This window comes from Dasypus novemcinctus, unplaced genomic scaffold (genome assembly GCF_030445035.2).
Source record: "Dasypus novemcinctus isolate mDasNov1 unplaced genomic scaffold, mDasNov1.1.hap2 scaffold_189, whole genome shotgun sequence".
Lineage (NCBI taxonomy): Eukaryota > Metazoa > Chordata > Mammalia > Cingulata > Dasypodidae > Dasypus > Dasypus novemcinctus.
This window is the reverse complement of record NW_026688167.1, coordinates 316868-332330: the sequence shown is the minus strand read 5'-3', so window position 1 is coordinate 332330 and position 15463 is coordinate 316868. Positions and strand designations below refer to the sequence as shown.

General features: G+C 36.0%; 1 protein-coding gene across 2 annotated transcripts in view; it reads right to left on the bottom strand.

Moving 5' to 3' along the window:
• Positions 1-6148: 6148 nt before the first annotated feature.
• The window catches only part of G3BP1 (G3BP stress granule assembly factor 1), a 42392-nt gene continuing 33077 nt past the window's right edge, over positions 6149-15463 (bottom strand). For both annotated transcript variants that reach the window (XM_058292666.2, XM_058292667.1), the window contains exon 12: positions 6149-13589. In XM_058292666.2, the coding sequence (XP_058148649.1) occupies positions 13383-13589 (207 nt within the window). In that variant the 3' untranslated portion in view covers positions 6149-13382. The remainder of the gene's footprint in view (positions 13590-15463) is intronic.

Below are 15463 nucleotides of genomic sequence, written 5' to 3'. Positions count from 1 at the left end.
TAACAAATATTTTAAAAGATTTCTAGAGTGGAAAGAAGCATGATAAAATAAGCATAGTAAAATGGTGATAATAGAATCTAGGTGGTGGGTAGAGGTATTCACTGTAAAATGCTTTCATTATTTTCCTCTCTCTGAGTCTCAGTTCCCCATGTACAATAGGAATATTGAATTAGTTGACCTTGAATGGCATTGCCAACCATAAAATTCTTTTAAAGTCACTTCTCCAGTTGTCTTCTAATAACATAAAAAAGCAATACTTCCCTCAGACTCTAATGCCATCTTATCCTTTCAGATCCACTACCTCTAAACCCATCCATGGTTATCCTAGCATCTCAAAGGCACTAGCTTTGAGTTAGAAGACTGAGAAGCAACTATCTTATGCATGTGGCCTCTGTAGAGCAGCCGCTCAGTGACATTTCAAGATTAGCCCCAAGGATTCTCTCACTGGTGAATTAATTACTCCATGCTTACCTCAGAACTTGCAGACACTGGGAGACCTAAATTCTAGTCCTGATTCTCTGTCAAGCACCTACATCCCACCTCCCCCACTCCCAGATATCATCAGAATATCAACTAAATGGAAGGTACCATATTAAGCTCTGCAAATAGAATAGTTGTCACTCACATGTAAGCTAGTAAGAGACTGAATAAACCAACTCACAATAATAGTTACTTATTGAGCATGTACTATACGCCTTCGTTAAATTATGTAATTCCCACAAAGGCCCTGGTTTTATTCCCCATTTTATAGATGAAGAAACTAAGCTCAAGAAGTTTGTTAATATCCTAAGCCAAAGCTTTGCCAAAAGGCTTGACATGATTATACAGGCAATGGAAGTTACGACTTCTTGCACATATCTGTTTATCTCTAACCAATTATTTTACTCTCATGACTCATCCATAAATGCCCTACCTTCCCAAACTCTAAGTATAAAATCAAGTAATTTAATGACAAAGTAATTTACTTTGTTATTAAAAAGCAATATACAGATGAGACTTTTATGTTTACTGTAATTTAAATGAATTGTATAACTGCTGATAAAAAGTATGGACCCACTTGCCTAGATTCATTCCAAAACACAAAAATTTAATCTCCTAACTATCTGTCAAATGTCAAGGAATACCATTCTTGTATCACACCAGAGTGAAAACATCTTCCTTATCAGGACCAAACAAGATACTCCTTATCTTCCTCTTCTCAAAAGTTGATCATAAACAACAAAAATCTATCAGCCCACCTTCAAGAGCTAAGAACTAACCCAGAATTTGATGCACGAATGATTTGGAGTTGGTATTTGGGACCGTTATTTCTGGCAACAGAATTATGGAACAGAAGTCAATGAGTAAGCAACAGAGTGGGAATAGAGCTTATTAAGAGGATACTGACAGCACTACTTGTTTGCCGTCCGGTATGAAAGGTCATACCTGGAATGGCTTGGATTTGGCCGGAATCAAGGATAAGGACTAGATCTAGATCTTCTCTGGAAGTCTTTCCTAAACCTATTATTCGCCCAACTAAGATGGATTAAGAATTTACAGTGACCTGCTCTCAAATGTTCAGAAAACAGATGACAGTTATTTACTTTTAAGTTAGGAAGGAAGGACAGAAAGAAGGTAAGGTGGGCAAAGGTGGCTAAATGTTAAAATCAGTGAATCTGGTTATCCGGGGCAGATGTATGTTGGTATTCTCTGTATGGGGGTTTGTTATCATCTTTGTAATTGTTCTGTAAGTTTGAAATTATTTAAGAATATAAAATTATATTAAAACAAACAAAAACCTACACAGACAATGCAGGGCACAGAAACCAAAGAGGAACACCAACCCTAAACTGAGTTTACAGTAATTTAGTGAAGGTAAGATATGGATATGAGTAACTAATTCAAGGGGAAGATGTGGTGGCATAAGGGGAGGCAGAGACTAAGTTCAGAGATGAGAAACCACATCTTATGGGTGCAATCCAAGGTCTCCTGGAGGATGGAGCATGAGTTCAGACTCAAAGCCAAAAGGTTATTTTTCATGGCAGCAGCTTATATAACACTTGTGGTTTCAATCATCTTTAAAAGTGTTACAAAGGCAGCCAACTCCCCCAAGCAGGTGTTCCAGTAGAGAACAATACTTCCTAATGAGATACAATTGAAACAGAGTATTAAAATGGCAGCCTGACCAATGTTCCAGCAAAGGAGGGGTTAGTGATCCCAAAGTCTGTCTCAAAGGCATCCAGGTAACTGCTGTGTAAATACCTTTGGATGGCATTTCAAACTGCCTCCGAAGCCTGGAAAAAGCAGCTTAGCCATTTAAGATATATATTACTACAGAGGCTGAGAGAGGTCTCAAGTTAGTGGCATAGCCAAGACTAGATTAGGCTCCAGTATTCTCTCTAGCTTTTGTAGGTTGTGTTTTTTTGTTGTTGTTATTTTTTAACCTCCCCACACCTGCCTGGCATCCTTCCACCAACTATTTACTAAATCTATCATGGCAAGGCAGTGGACTAATGAAGCAGGGCATCAGAATAAAACATCCCCCTTACTTCAAAACATTGACAATGTGAAATATTTAATAATAGTATCAAAGTAATTACTGAAGTGGAATGCGTAAGTGTAACACAGGAAGGAAGGTGCTAAGGAGAGGGCAGATGATGAATTGGGGAAAAGTTTCAAGGTGTTAAGTGCCATTTGAACAGGACCTTATGGAACAAATGAAATTATTTTGAGAAGGGAGCAGTATTCCAGGCAGAACGGACATGAGTAAAAATGTAGAGGTCAAAAACAAGGTGCATATTAAAGGCATTGGGGGGGCGGGGGTTGGCCAGGAAATGTTTGGAAAAACAGACTGGGAATATATCATTAACAACCTTAAAGGCAGATTTAAGGTGCCAGGACTATGGCAGTTCTCAGAGAAAAATAGGATCTTCTTTCATGGGCAGGGCAGCTCATTCTCTTCCTTCTTTTAGCTGACACCCACCTCCAGCCTGGTTCCAATTTTCCTGTATTGTTTTATCTTGGAAGAACTTACCTTTCCTTCATCTCAGAAGTAGATATGATACACACTAGAAATTAACATCTTCAAAAAAATGTTTATATGCTCCATGACAGAAAACAAAGGATCTCAATTTTCCAGACAGAACACAGAGGCAGTAATAGTGTAGGGATGAATTCTCTTAACACTGAAAAGTTAATAAAGCAAATATTACATGATCAAATGACAAGGACTTAGGTTTCTAGCAAAAAAAAAAAAATCTCCAGGAGAAAAATAATTGCCTGGAAATAAATCCCAACAGGAACTCAACTATCCTTGTGTAAAGGGTGTAATTTCAGCCTGAGAAATATTAAGCCATTTACTTTATACGCGGTAAGCTCTAGGTGATATAGAGCTCCAGTTGAGTTCTACATTGAGTTCTATATTCTACATTGATTCTGAAAATGTTCCTAGAATGCTTTTGTCAACTACTATGCCTATATATATTTAGTGCAACGAAGGTAATTTAAAGGGGTGCTTTTGGTCCAAAAACAGTTACTTTTCATTGACCTAACATATATTAAACAGAGAAGACCCGGGGGGAAAAAGGTAATCGAGCTTGTCTAAGATCTTCGACTGCATCTAAAATGACTTCTTCCAACCTTGAGACCACTTCTCTATTCAAATCATGAAATCATGTCCATAAAGAAAAAAGGGTATGGAGGCAGGAAAAAAAGTCAAATATAAATAGAAAATAATTAATTTCCTTTAGAGTTTATCAAATCATTAGTGGAAGCATGTAAAAGATATAGTTACAGGCTGATTCACCTGTCTTAGGTAATTTTAGAAAGGATATTGTGAGGAAAGGGAAAGTTAGTGTTACTAAACCTAGTAAACGAAAGGTTGGTTCAAATCTACTTTAAAAGTAGTGCTTAACTGGATCTAATTAACTAGATTGCTAAATTCAAATTTTCCACATTAGATATATTTGTTATCTCATTTAAAAGTGTACAATGCTCAGAATGGCACAGAAGTTAGAAAATTGGATTTCTCACAGTGAACTTTAGAGCATTTTAATTCAAAATGTCACATATTGGGCATAGATAAAATGCCAACCCAATGTGATTCTCCTGCATTTTAGCTGGATGGTACAATTTTCTAAAAAAAATCTTACAAAAAAACAAGTTTTATTTTTCAAGACATGGCAGGGACCTCTAAATAACAGTTTAAAAATCTGGGCTGAATACTTGTCTTCAGCAGCTCAAATTAGACTTGAAATGGACAGTGAACCACAAAGTGACCAAGACGAAGTCCTGTAGCTGAGGTTGACAAAGGACATCCACGTTTGTCTGGATCAGCATCACAAATTAACCTGAAGGTAAACATCACTCTATCCAGAAGTGATGCAAATTACTGCAATGCAAATAACCTGCATCATTTTGGGTGAAAAGGAAGAGCAGCTGGTGCACAACATGTGTTCAAACACACTAAACTGCTTCCAAATCATTTGGTCCTCTCTCCCAAAGGCAGGTCATTTCCAGAGACCCCATTTTCAAACTTGATTGGCCCAGGGAATCTATGGGAGGAGACCTAATTACCTTGCAGCCATAGTTGTTACAAACAAGCTGGAGCTGTACTTGGAAACTGGCCCATAGGAAAACTGGGGATGAACATAACCAATTCATAGCTAAGACAACATTAATGAAAAAGCTGTTTTAGATTAAAACATTCCAAAGTGTTATAAATTATAAAGTAAATGCTTAACCATCAGCCATTGGAGAAGAGGATTATTTTATTCACATAATTTATCTTAGAAGTAACATTTCATTTTTCTAATTTTACTTGTGATTCATTCACTAACTTAAAATGGGCCAGTTTCTGTCAACAGAGCCAGAGTGCAATCTCAAATCTCATCCCAACTTTGCCAAAGCAAATGACTTCTGCATAACTGGAAGTCATCTCCAAAGGACTTGCCCTTCATACTTTTTCCATTTCTCCCACTTAGATATTTGCACAGATTTACCCTGTCAAACAGTTGACTAGTTGGATGTTTACACAGAACAGCAAATCCTAGATCATGAATTCTTCTGCAAGTACTTTTATATTTTTTTTCCAAAAAGATAGCTGTCAAATGTGTCATGACACTTAAGAGGTATTAAATCAAGACATTAATTTTCAACAGCTAGGGGATGTCTCCTAAAACTTCACACCTTGATTCATTAGTAGAGTATAAGAAATTACTTTAACCCCAAAGAACACAAGAAGGGCACTGTTTAATTCTTCAGGTCATAATGCCAGCATGGGCAGTGGAGTCTTACAGTTGAGACAACTGGAAGGTGTAACTCTATTAACTCCAAAAATATTTTTGGGAGGGGATATAAGAAGTATGCTTGGCTGGGCAGCAAATTAGTTAATCTACAAAGTGCTTGATCACCCATAATGGAAGTGGCTAAAAATAATTCATACTTCTATGTGAAAGACCAGCAAAGTCACAAGCCCACACAGTAGCTCTGAGAGTTAGCCAAACTAGCAGAGATTTCTAAGCAGCAGCCTGTGGGCATCTCAAAACAACTAATTGGCCTAGATAATTGGGTCAGAATTCAAAGCTCCTCATCCTTTCCCAGGAGAAAATATGATAGTATGTCTTTTATATGGAAATTTCTTTGTATATATATATATGTATAAACTTGGTATGGCCTTAATGCTGCAGTTAAGGATTTGTTTGGCTACCACCTTAAGCAGCGTGTTAAGCAATTGCTTCCTTAATGTAATAACATTTTTACTTCTTAATGAATTCTTAACCTTGAACAAGCAGTTCCCTTTGGCCCCTGAACCTTCTCCCTTTCTTTGCATGAAGTCATAAAAGTTATGGCAGTTATTTTTTGGCTTGTTAAAAAAAAAATCTATTTCTGCAGTTTGAAGATGGAATGTATAATTTCCGTGATACATGTAAATACAAAAGTATATTTATTGAATCATACATACATACATATCCATGCTAACTCCAATGGAAAAAAAATTAAAGTTTTCTGAAATTTTCTGTTGTGAATACATAATTGTTATTATTTACCCTCCTCCTTTATACCTGACAGAACATCTGAAGTCTTCCAATTACTCCAGAGATAAACCTATGTATAAACCTGGAAAATATTTCACTTAGAACAAAGCTTTATGTTGAGAAATGAGAATTCATTTATTCATTCAAGAAATATTTATTGATAGGTGCTATGGGAGATACAAAGATGACTCAGACACAGATCCTGCCCATAAGGAGCTTACAGTCTAGCAGAAGAGATAGAACATTTACATGGGGTACATGGTCAGAACTATGTTTCAGTAAGATGAATCTAATATTGTGTATAAAGTAGGCTAGGGGTGAGAAGAGGCGAAAGGAAGCTGAGAGGCTACTGAAATTATCTAGGTTTGAGAGGAAAGAAATGTGAAAAGCTGCTGAGGTAGAACTGACAGGACTTAGCTGGAGTTTGGATATGAGAAATAAGAAAGAGAAGACAAATGACTCAGAATGTATGGGTGACATCATGAACTGAAAGAGCAAACAATGGAGGAGCTAGTTTGTGAAAAGAAATGAAAATCAGCACATAAAATTCTTCTGCACAGAAACAAAGTGTCTGGATACATGAGGCACAATCAGAAAGAAATGGCTAATTACTCAGATCAGGAGTGGAAATACCTCAGAGTGCCCAGTGACTTCCTCCCACCTCTGCCTACCCTCAAAATTTCCCAACCATCTCCCTCCACTGAAATGTCATAGTGCCTAAAATTTATTGAATTAATGCCTATTTTCAGGCATGCCTCCCTTTTAAGAATGAAAAAAGAAATACATGAAAGTTATTCAACTCAATGAGTCATCATTTAGGACCTCTTTCATGTAAGTTACTGAACCTTCTGGTGGAATACAGCAATTAATCCCCACCTTTATCCTTGTCTTCTAGGGGCTGACGGTCTAATAAGGTAGTAAAACAGATATAGGGAATTCCAATTCTAGGTTGAAGGTGTAAGTTATGTGCTTTGAGAAAGGTATAAAGTGCTCTTGAAAGACATTTTTAAAAATGAAGGTTGGGGTAGATCCTCAGATAGGAGAGATGACATAAGGAACTGACACTTCAAATTCTGGCCAGATCAAAAAGGGATTCTCCATTCCTATTAAAAATCTAGGCTCTGAAGGGGAAAAGAAAAACAGCTCTTATATTGGGTCTTGAAAAAAATGACTTTGAAGGCAAAGGACTGGGAGAAATGGGGAGTGCTGTACAGATTCAAGTATATCTTCAGGGAAGAGAGAAGGCACTTGAAGCTGAAGGATCAGCAATACCAGCTTATTAGGGAAACTGAAAGTGGTTCAGCATGGCTGGAGCATCACTTCCATGAAGAAGGGGAGACATAGTTGGAAAGGGATATATTAAAACCCTAATACATAAATGGTGCTGCCAGGCACTAAATAAGATATATGCCTAAAACCAAATTGCTGCCCCCTAGGAGCTTACAGTTAAAATAGAAGGTGGAATAAGCACCACAATGTACAGAAGACAAAATGGAGGACTGAGGGAAAAAATTACAGCTGAGTTTCAGCTATTAACATATGAGGATACCCAATAGCTTTCTGACAGCTAGTAGTAAACCCATCCCTGAGGGGAACACAAGTTAGTGTCCTTAGACAATAGGCCCTGATAGAACTGGGCATTAAGACAGTTGCAAGAAGAGAGAAAAAACCTGTGTAGGAAAATTGAACTATGGAAGCATCTGGGTAAGAATATAAAATGTGGTACCTTCCCATTTCTTCCCACATCCTGAGCTCTGAACCCTCTACAGCAAACCCTGGTCAAACTGGTGATCCTTTAAGTGCCTATACATACTGCTTCAATAAGCCAATTTGGTACCCTGGACTAATCAAGTCTCTAAGCCATTTTTCTTTTGTAAAATGAAGGGGTTATACTAATCACCTCAGTCTTTCCAGCATTAACATTCTATTATGCAAAAAATTCTAGGAGCCTCTCTTGTCCCATGTGGTAATATTCAGAAAGGGAAGCAAAACTTTAAGGAAATTTTCTGATATCTCTCACTTAAAAATATATTTTCCATATAAATTATAAATGATTCCAACAGCTAAACTCTACTTCCACCCCACCCTGTTTCAAAATCTTAACATTAACCTATACTAATTTATTGTTAACATGGTTATGTTTTAAAATCTAAAAAATACACTGAATCACATATAAAAGGGAAGTTCTATTCACTCTTGCTTCCTTATGCCAGCTTCTAGTTATCTTATTTTTAAAGGGCCAAATTAGTGTAGATGCACTCCTCATTAAAAATATTTAAGAATTTAAATCAAAATCAAAGCTGAACAGGTGATATCATAACATGGGAAGACTGTCAATAACTAAAACAGGTAGCTACAGCAATAGTTTTTAAAATGTTTCTATCCAGATTAAATAGGATATAATCTTCCCTCTAATTACTACCAAACATAAAGGCACATCCCATAAGCAGGCTCCTGAAAAAGAAATAATTGTTAAAGTAATTCAGTGGCGAATTTTTGGTAAACATTCCTTAATTTGTTTTTTTAAAAAAATGAAGATACACATTGGATGCATATCCCTTAGGAATCTGTGATAATAGTCACATTTCAAAGTACTAAATGTGGTAATTCCTATACTTAGCCATGTCACATGGTGTAAGGAAATGACGTGGAACTGATTCCTAATAATTTTTTTCTTCGTACTTACACAAGACTAAAAAACCTACCAGGTTCGAGACTGGTGAAAATGGGAGACTGCCCAAGTTTTAACAATCAAGGCATAAAAACAAAACACGAACATCCCTGATTCTGAATCAAACATAAGAATAATCAAAACCCAAACTGGCTAAAGGTTTTAGGCTACCTTTAATCGCTATTTTACTCATTACAGCCATTATTTGAGACTGCTTTATAAAAGCATGACCAATGAAGTTTAATTTCCATATTTTCCTCAAGTAGATACATATTCACTAAGAAAAATGGGGTATGAGGAGTAAATGTGGCTCAGGCAGTTGAGCGCTGCTTTCCACATGGGAGGTCCCAAGTTCGGTTCCTGGTGCCTCTTAAGAACAAAAAAAAACATACCATAAGCAAACAAATAAGAAAACCAACTTATGGGAGCTGGTGTGGCACAGTGGGTGAGTATCAGTTTCCCACACATGAGGTCCCAGGTTCAATCCCCAGTCCCAGTACTTCAAAAAAAAAAAAAAGGTAAATAGAAATAAGGTTTATTTTATGTGTACCACCATTTTTCCTTTACTATAGTCTAGTTAGAGTTCATAAACCTACCTATGGTCCCCTATCATAGTTAACACATACAAACCTCAAAACAACATCTCTGCCTTAAAACCAGAAATTCTTAGTTCAGCCATCATCCAGTGCAACAAGGCCATTACCTGACCAGCAACTTTAACCCACCTTCCTTCATCCCACACAAGACAATTTCTAAGTTTCTACATTTGTGGAAGGCTACCTCTAATGGTCCATTTTTCATACATTAGGCAGTTAATAGCTAGAACCCCATATTTAGATAAATGTTAAGCTGCTTCTTTTACAAGGTTGAAAATAGCTGAACTAAAAAGTCAACAATTATCTCATTTGTATGTAGTTCCTACAGAGATTCCTTTAAGTAGCACAAAAATAAAACTTCAATATAAAAGACATCTTTAAAAATCAGTAGATTTAACAAATGCAATCATTTACTTAAGAGAAATAAGCCACTTAGCATAAACAATGGTCTACAAATTTAAACTTCCTAAGACTATTTCCATATAGATTCCCTTTTTATAAAGTGCCACATTTTCCACTAAATCATTAAACTACTACAAAGGGATAAAGAAAAGTATCAGAAGATGGCAATTAAAAGCACAAAACAATTGCTATAAACTCACCTGGATTATGCTATAATAAAAATTGTTATCAAAAAAAAAAAAAAAAATTGTTATCCACATCCAGATTTCAAGTTCATACTAACTGTATTGTCACAGGTAAGAGAACTTAACAAATTACTATTATATTACCATATGGACTCTGCAACCAAAAGTCTGTGTTTAATTATCTTATTTAACCTACAGGAAATGGAGAGCAGTAATGCTAATCCTGGTTTTGAATGTTTTCCACACTCAGGTCTCTATACAGTAGTAGTTTCTTTACTGTAAAGTCCTATTCTCTAAATAAGTCATTCAAATGTAAATAGACAGACATTATGGTTCCATAGAAAAAAGCGAGGCCTATCTGCTACTTGCTATATGTGACCTGGAGGCCTTGTTATTTAACTGCTCTGATCCTGTTTCTCCTTTGTCCATTTTGGGAGATAATACTACCTAATCTATAAGCTAATTGTGAGAAGTAATTGAAATAGTTTTCTAACCTAAAACTAAAGTGCAATTCAACTAATGCTGTGGCACTAACCTACTCATCCAGAACCAAATACTTTTTTGAATTATCCATGCCATTGCTCCCCAGCAATAGCTCAAGAAGTTTAGAACACGGGAATACACAAATAAAGTCAACTTCGCCATAAATGAATACAAAAATATTTTCTTAAGTCCCAAGATCTATTTATTTCCAGCAGGTCTTAAAAGACTGAGACACGATGAACCAAACTAAACTTACCTAGCTAAAATACTCACAAGCCAAGAGTTTTAATAAGCTCAATAGTGAAGTACTGTACACTAAACCATTCCTACAAATGGAAAACTATTTTAAAACCTGAAAAGGTTGATTGTGATGAGCTGGTACTGCCTATAGAACATCTTGCCCTAACCTTTTTAAAAAGTTAATAGTAACCTGAAATTTAAGTAAATCCATGAGACAAAGCTCTCAAGGAAAAAAAAAAAAAAAGCTAAAAATGATTACTTGAATAAGATTATTATACCAACACTGTTTTCACTTTCTAGCCATGTGAATGCATGTATTTCTAGGGACATGTTTATTTTATCAATCATAATATAAACAATGATTATCAAGATTCTTAACAGTGTTAACCATAATGCTAAATCCTATTCTTAAGGTCCAATTCTGATTAGTTGAAATTATTGGGGATCCTTTTGTTTTCTGAGACTATGCAGTAATTTCCTACAAAGTTACAAATGGAATCTAGTATACTATACGCACCCACATTTAAAGACACATTTGGTGCAAATAACGGAAATTGTGATTAATAATTGTTGATGAAGACATTACCATAATTCCTAAGATTTCCATTTCCTCATTAATTCATTTTATTTATATGAAATTTCAAAAGAATTCGTGTTCACTCCAGTTTTCCTAATCCCACTCGTCTCCCCACCATACATGAGTAGGAACCATCAGTGTTCTCAATGGGGTTGCTTCATTTTATGCAACAGTTGGCATCCTTGGTCCCTCACCCATCAAATGCCAAATGTGGTATCTCTCCTCCAATCTCCAAAACACTCACACATTTCCAAATGCCTTTGAGGAGGTGATAATAAGAATTCTTGTTTTGAAATATACAGTTTAGAAGTCACTTGTGGAAAATAATTTCTAAGTCAAATTTATGACTTAAAAGTTCCTAAAACTCTTTTTCAAAAAATTTTTCAAAATTAACAGGTTTTCTTTTTTTCCACCACAAGCTTAATATAAGCTATAAAAGTACAAGCTGAATTTCTTTCAATTGTCATTATCCTAGGCCAAATGAAGTAAGTGGTTCTGAAGTAGTTATTTGAACTGATCCAAAGAACAGCTATATGACTCAGTAACATAAATTTCTTTATGTAAAGTAGATACTGACAAGTCACAAATATTTGAAGTACTGAGGACCAAACTGATAACATCAACTTCATTTTAGTCTTTAGTTTAAGACTTTGCCCTTTCAGCAAGTAGTTTTTCAGTAAGAGCAAAACAAACAAAACATTCCTATCCTTATATTAAACACAAACAACTGTCCTAAAGATGAACACTGTTAAGAATAAAATAAATTAAGTTATATTTGACAGTATGGTTGTCCTTCAATTATTAATGACAAATTATCACACAAAAGCTTGCTTCACAAATGTGTAAACAAAACCTTCATCCACATCACACACAGCACTCAACAAATAACATACTGTGAAAGCGAGTATTAGTCTATATTGCCAGATTAAATTTTCTTCCAGAAATATTTTAATAAAAATTGGCCATTCCAAGAAACACCCACTGCATGCCCATCAATAAAAGAGAATCATAACAAAATAGAAAATTTACCATATGGCTATGATTTAAAGGAAAAACAAAAAACAAAAAACTAGCAGACACTTGAGCACAGCAACAAAATCCAACATTAAAATCACATTTCTTCTTATGGGCTATGATTAGGAATCTGAATACATACTGAAATAAAACTTATTACAAATGTTTAGTTATTTGGGTCAAAGGGACTCTATAGAAGCATCTGACCTCAAAGGCATTCCAGTTTGAGACTCAATTTCAGAATAAGGCATAACAAATGTTAACAGAAGACATACAAGGTAAAAGAGGGACTCTAAATTCCCTATATACTCTGAACCTGATAAAACAAATCTAGATTTTTTATTATTTTTCTTTAAACAGTTGTCAAGACAGAAATCAAAGATAAATAGAAGGCACAACAGTTTTGCTCTGGTTATTTGTTTCTCAGATTTTTGGAGATTTTGTTTTTTGTTATTTTTTACACATTCAAATTAAACATGAAAAAATTCTACTTCAAAAAAATTTAACAGTTCAAGAAAAGCATCAGTTGCACTCTAGACATTTAAAACCTATCTCACAATTCAAATTTCAGTGGTAAAAACAGTAGGTTTTAGAATTGTTTTGTGATCATATAGCAAAAAGAAAAGAAAACTCTTAACACCTTTTATTCAGTTTTTAACCACACCAGTGAAAATCAAAACTCAATTTTTCCAAAGGCAATCTCCACACCAGAAGTAGGCATGACTCAAAGAAGAAACAATTTGGGTTTTTCCTGCCTTCAAAATGTTTATCAAATCCTGTATTTCTCACAGGCTTTTGAAACACGTAGAAAATAAGAAATATTCCAATGAATGAAACATACCAAATGTCAGTAATAAGCAAGACACATTCCTTTGGGGAAATGGCTGTTCAAAAGAAAAAAATCCAGTCTGTATATGCAAAATAAGCAAGGAAATTCAGTCTTTTTTTTTCTTCTTTAAAAATCCATTTTTCCTAAAATATCATTCCACAAAATTGGAAGTGAAGGACTAAAGGTCAGGAAAGGAAAGGGAGGAGAGGGAGCACACACCATTAACACAAAAAGGAGTAAAGTTGTACAAACTTAAGCAGTTTATAACAGACTAGGGTCATACTCCAAGATACCAAAGGCTGGTTGAAGAAATTCACCGTTCTGTAGGACATAGGGTTTGTACTGCTGTGTGAAGATCAGTGAAGAGCAATTCACTGCCTTGGAGCAATCCCTCTTCCCACTCCAAATCCTGGTTTCTGCACCATGCCTCCACGAGGAGGGCCTCTCATTCCACCACCCAGCCCACCTCGAGGGCCTCCGGGTCCCCTCAGGCGGTTATCTCTACGGTCGCCTTCCCTGGCTGCTCGTGTCTTCTTCTCTTCCACATTCAGACGAACCTCACCTCTGAACATGATGGGCTGTAAGAATCAAGGGGACCAAACTTACTCAGTGCTTATGAGGTACTGTTATCAAAGGTCAAAGGAAGCTATTATACAGAACCAGTAGCTTACAAATCTACTATGTTCTCACAGTTCAGTTTTTGTTTCCACTCAGAACACCTATTTTCCCATTAACAAATATATGGAAAGGTCAAGAATTACAAAGACTAGTTCAAAATGCCAATTTAAACAGTGCAGCAACACAAGTAACTCTCATTGTACACTTAACACTCTAACAGGAAATTCCAAAACAAAGCAAAAATTATTGTCCCAGAAAAATTATAGAAATTGCCAACCTTCTCCGTGGATTTGAGGCTTAAAATAAAATCCCACAATTACCTAACGTAGAAAGACGGTACTGCATATATTTTATTCAAAGTACACATAGATCCCAAATAAAAAAGTCATAATTTGATCTAAACCTAACAAAATGTATTAGAATAACAAAATGTATTAGAATTTTGGAAAATATTTAAGATGATCACAATAAAAGATTTCAGTGAAGGAAGGGAAAAAAGATACATCCACACTCTTAAGGAGCAAAGCAGAAAACAGTTATCAACAATTATAATGAATTCAATTTATGTTCCTCACTGGCAGCATGATTTTCTGAGTTTTGCTTTTTTTAAGGAACAATACTCATTACTGTGTGCCAAGAAAGTGTCCTAAACACTTCACATTAACTCATTTAATCTTCAAAACCACCCTCTGAAGTAAGTTATTATACCTGTTTTAGATATAGCAAACTAACAGCCAGGAAGGTTAAGAAATTTATCCATGGGTCACAAAGCTATCAAGTTATAGAAGGAATGCAAAGCAAGGCATCCTGACTGGAAAGTGTGAGCTAACAACAATGCTACACAAGAGGACCCCTTGCACCATGGTCCTCATTCCTATATAAGCTAATTCAATACTAAAGGGAATGTGGCAGACGACCACCAATACAGTGAGACGGGGGATATGCAAGTTCGAAAGCACAAAGGAGTGATCTGAAAAACACAGATGAGGAAACCTGAATATAGTGGTGTTTTTTGTTGTGGTCGTTTTAGGCCAATAAAAAGAATTTATTTGGAAATGGGGAAAAGAACAGAGCTTGCTGAGAAATGGGAGAGGACAGAGATACGCATCGAGATTTGATGCAAGCTCCTCTTGGCAGAGACAGCCACTGTATATAGTTTTTTTGGTTGCTGTTCTTTTTTAAATAGTTTTAAAGGCTCTTTTGACCTCCTAATTCTAATTTTATTTTAAATTCTGATACACACACACACATACTTCGCATAGACATTACACAAATATTAATTTGAGTAACCATTTCAGGTGTGATGTTCCAGATACAACAGGAAATGGAAAAGACAAGGCCTTACATTCTAGAGAGGAAGGGAGACAATACACAAGAAAACAAAACTACAATATAATACTAAGTACATTAAAGAAAAATAAAACCATGTTAAAGTCTAAAAAGATAAAGGGAGGGAAGCGGCTGTGGCTCAATCAGTTGGGCTCCTGACTACCATATGGAAGGCCCTGGATTCGCATTCCAGGGCCTTCTTGTGAAGGCAGACTCACCCGCACGCCACAGAGAGCCCCCCAGCCCACAAGCACAAGTGCCATCCAGTCCACAAGCGCCACGGAGAGCCGAGTCAGCAAAGTGATACAACAAAAAGGGAGACAAGTAAAAACACAGAAGAGCATGCAGTGAATGGACACAAAGAGCAGACAACAAGCAAGCCGCTAGAGGGGAGGGAAGTAAATAAAATATAGACACACAGAAGAATGCGCAGCAAATGGACACAGAGAGTAGATAGCAAGCAAAAAAGCTGCAAGGCATGGGCAGGAATAAAAAAAAAAGATGA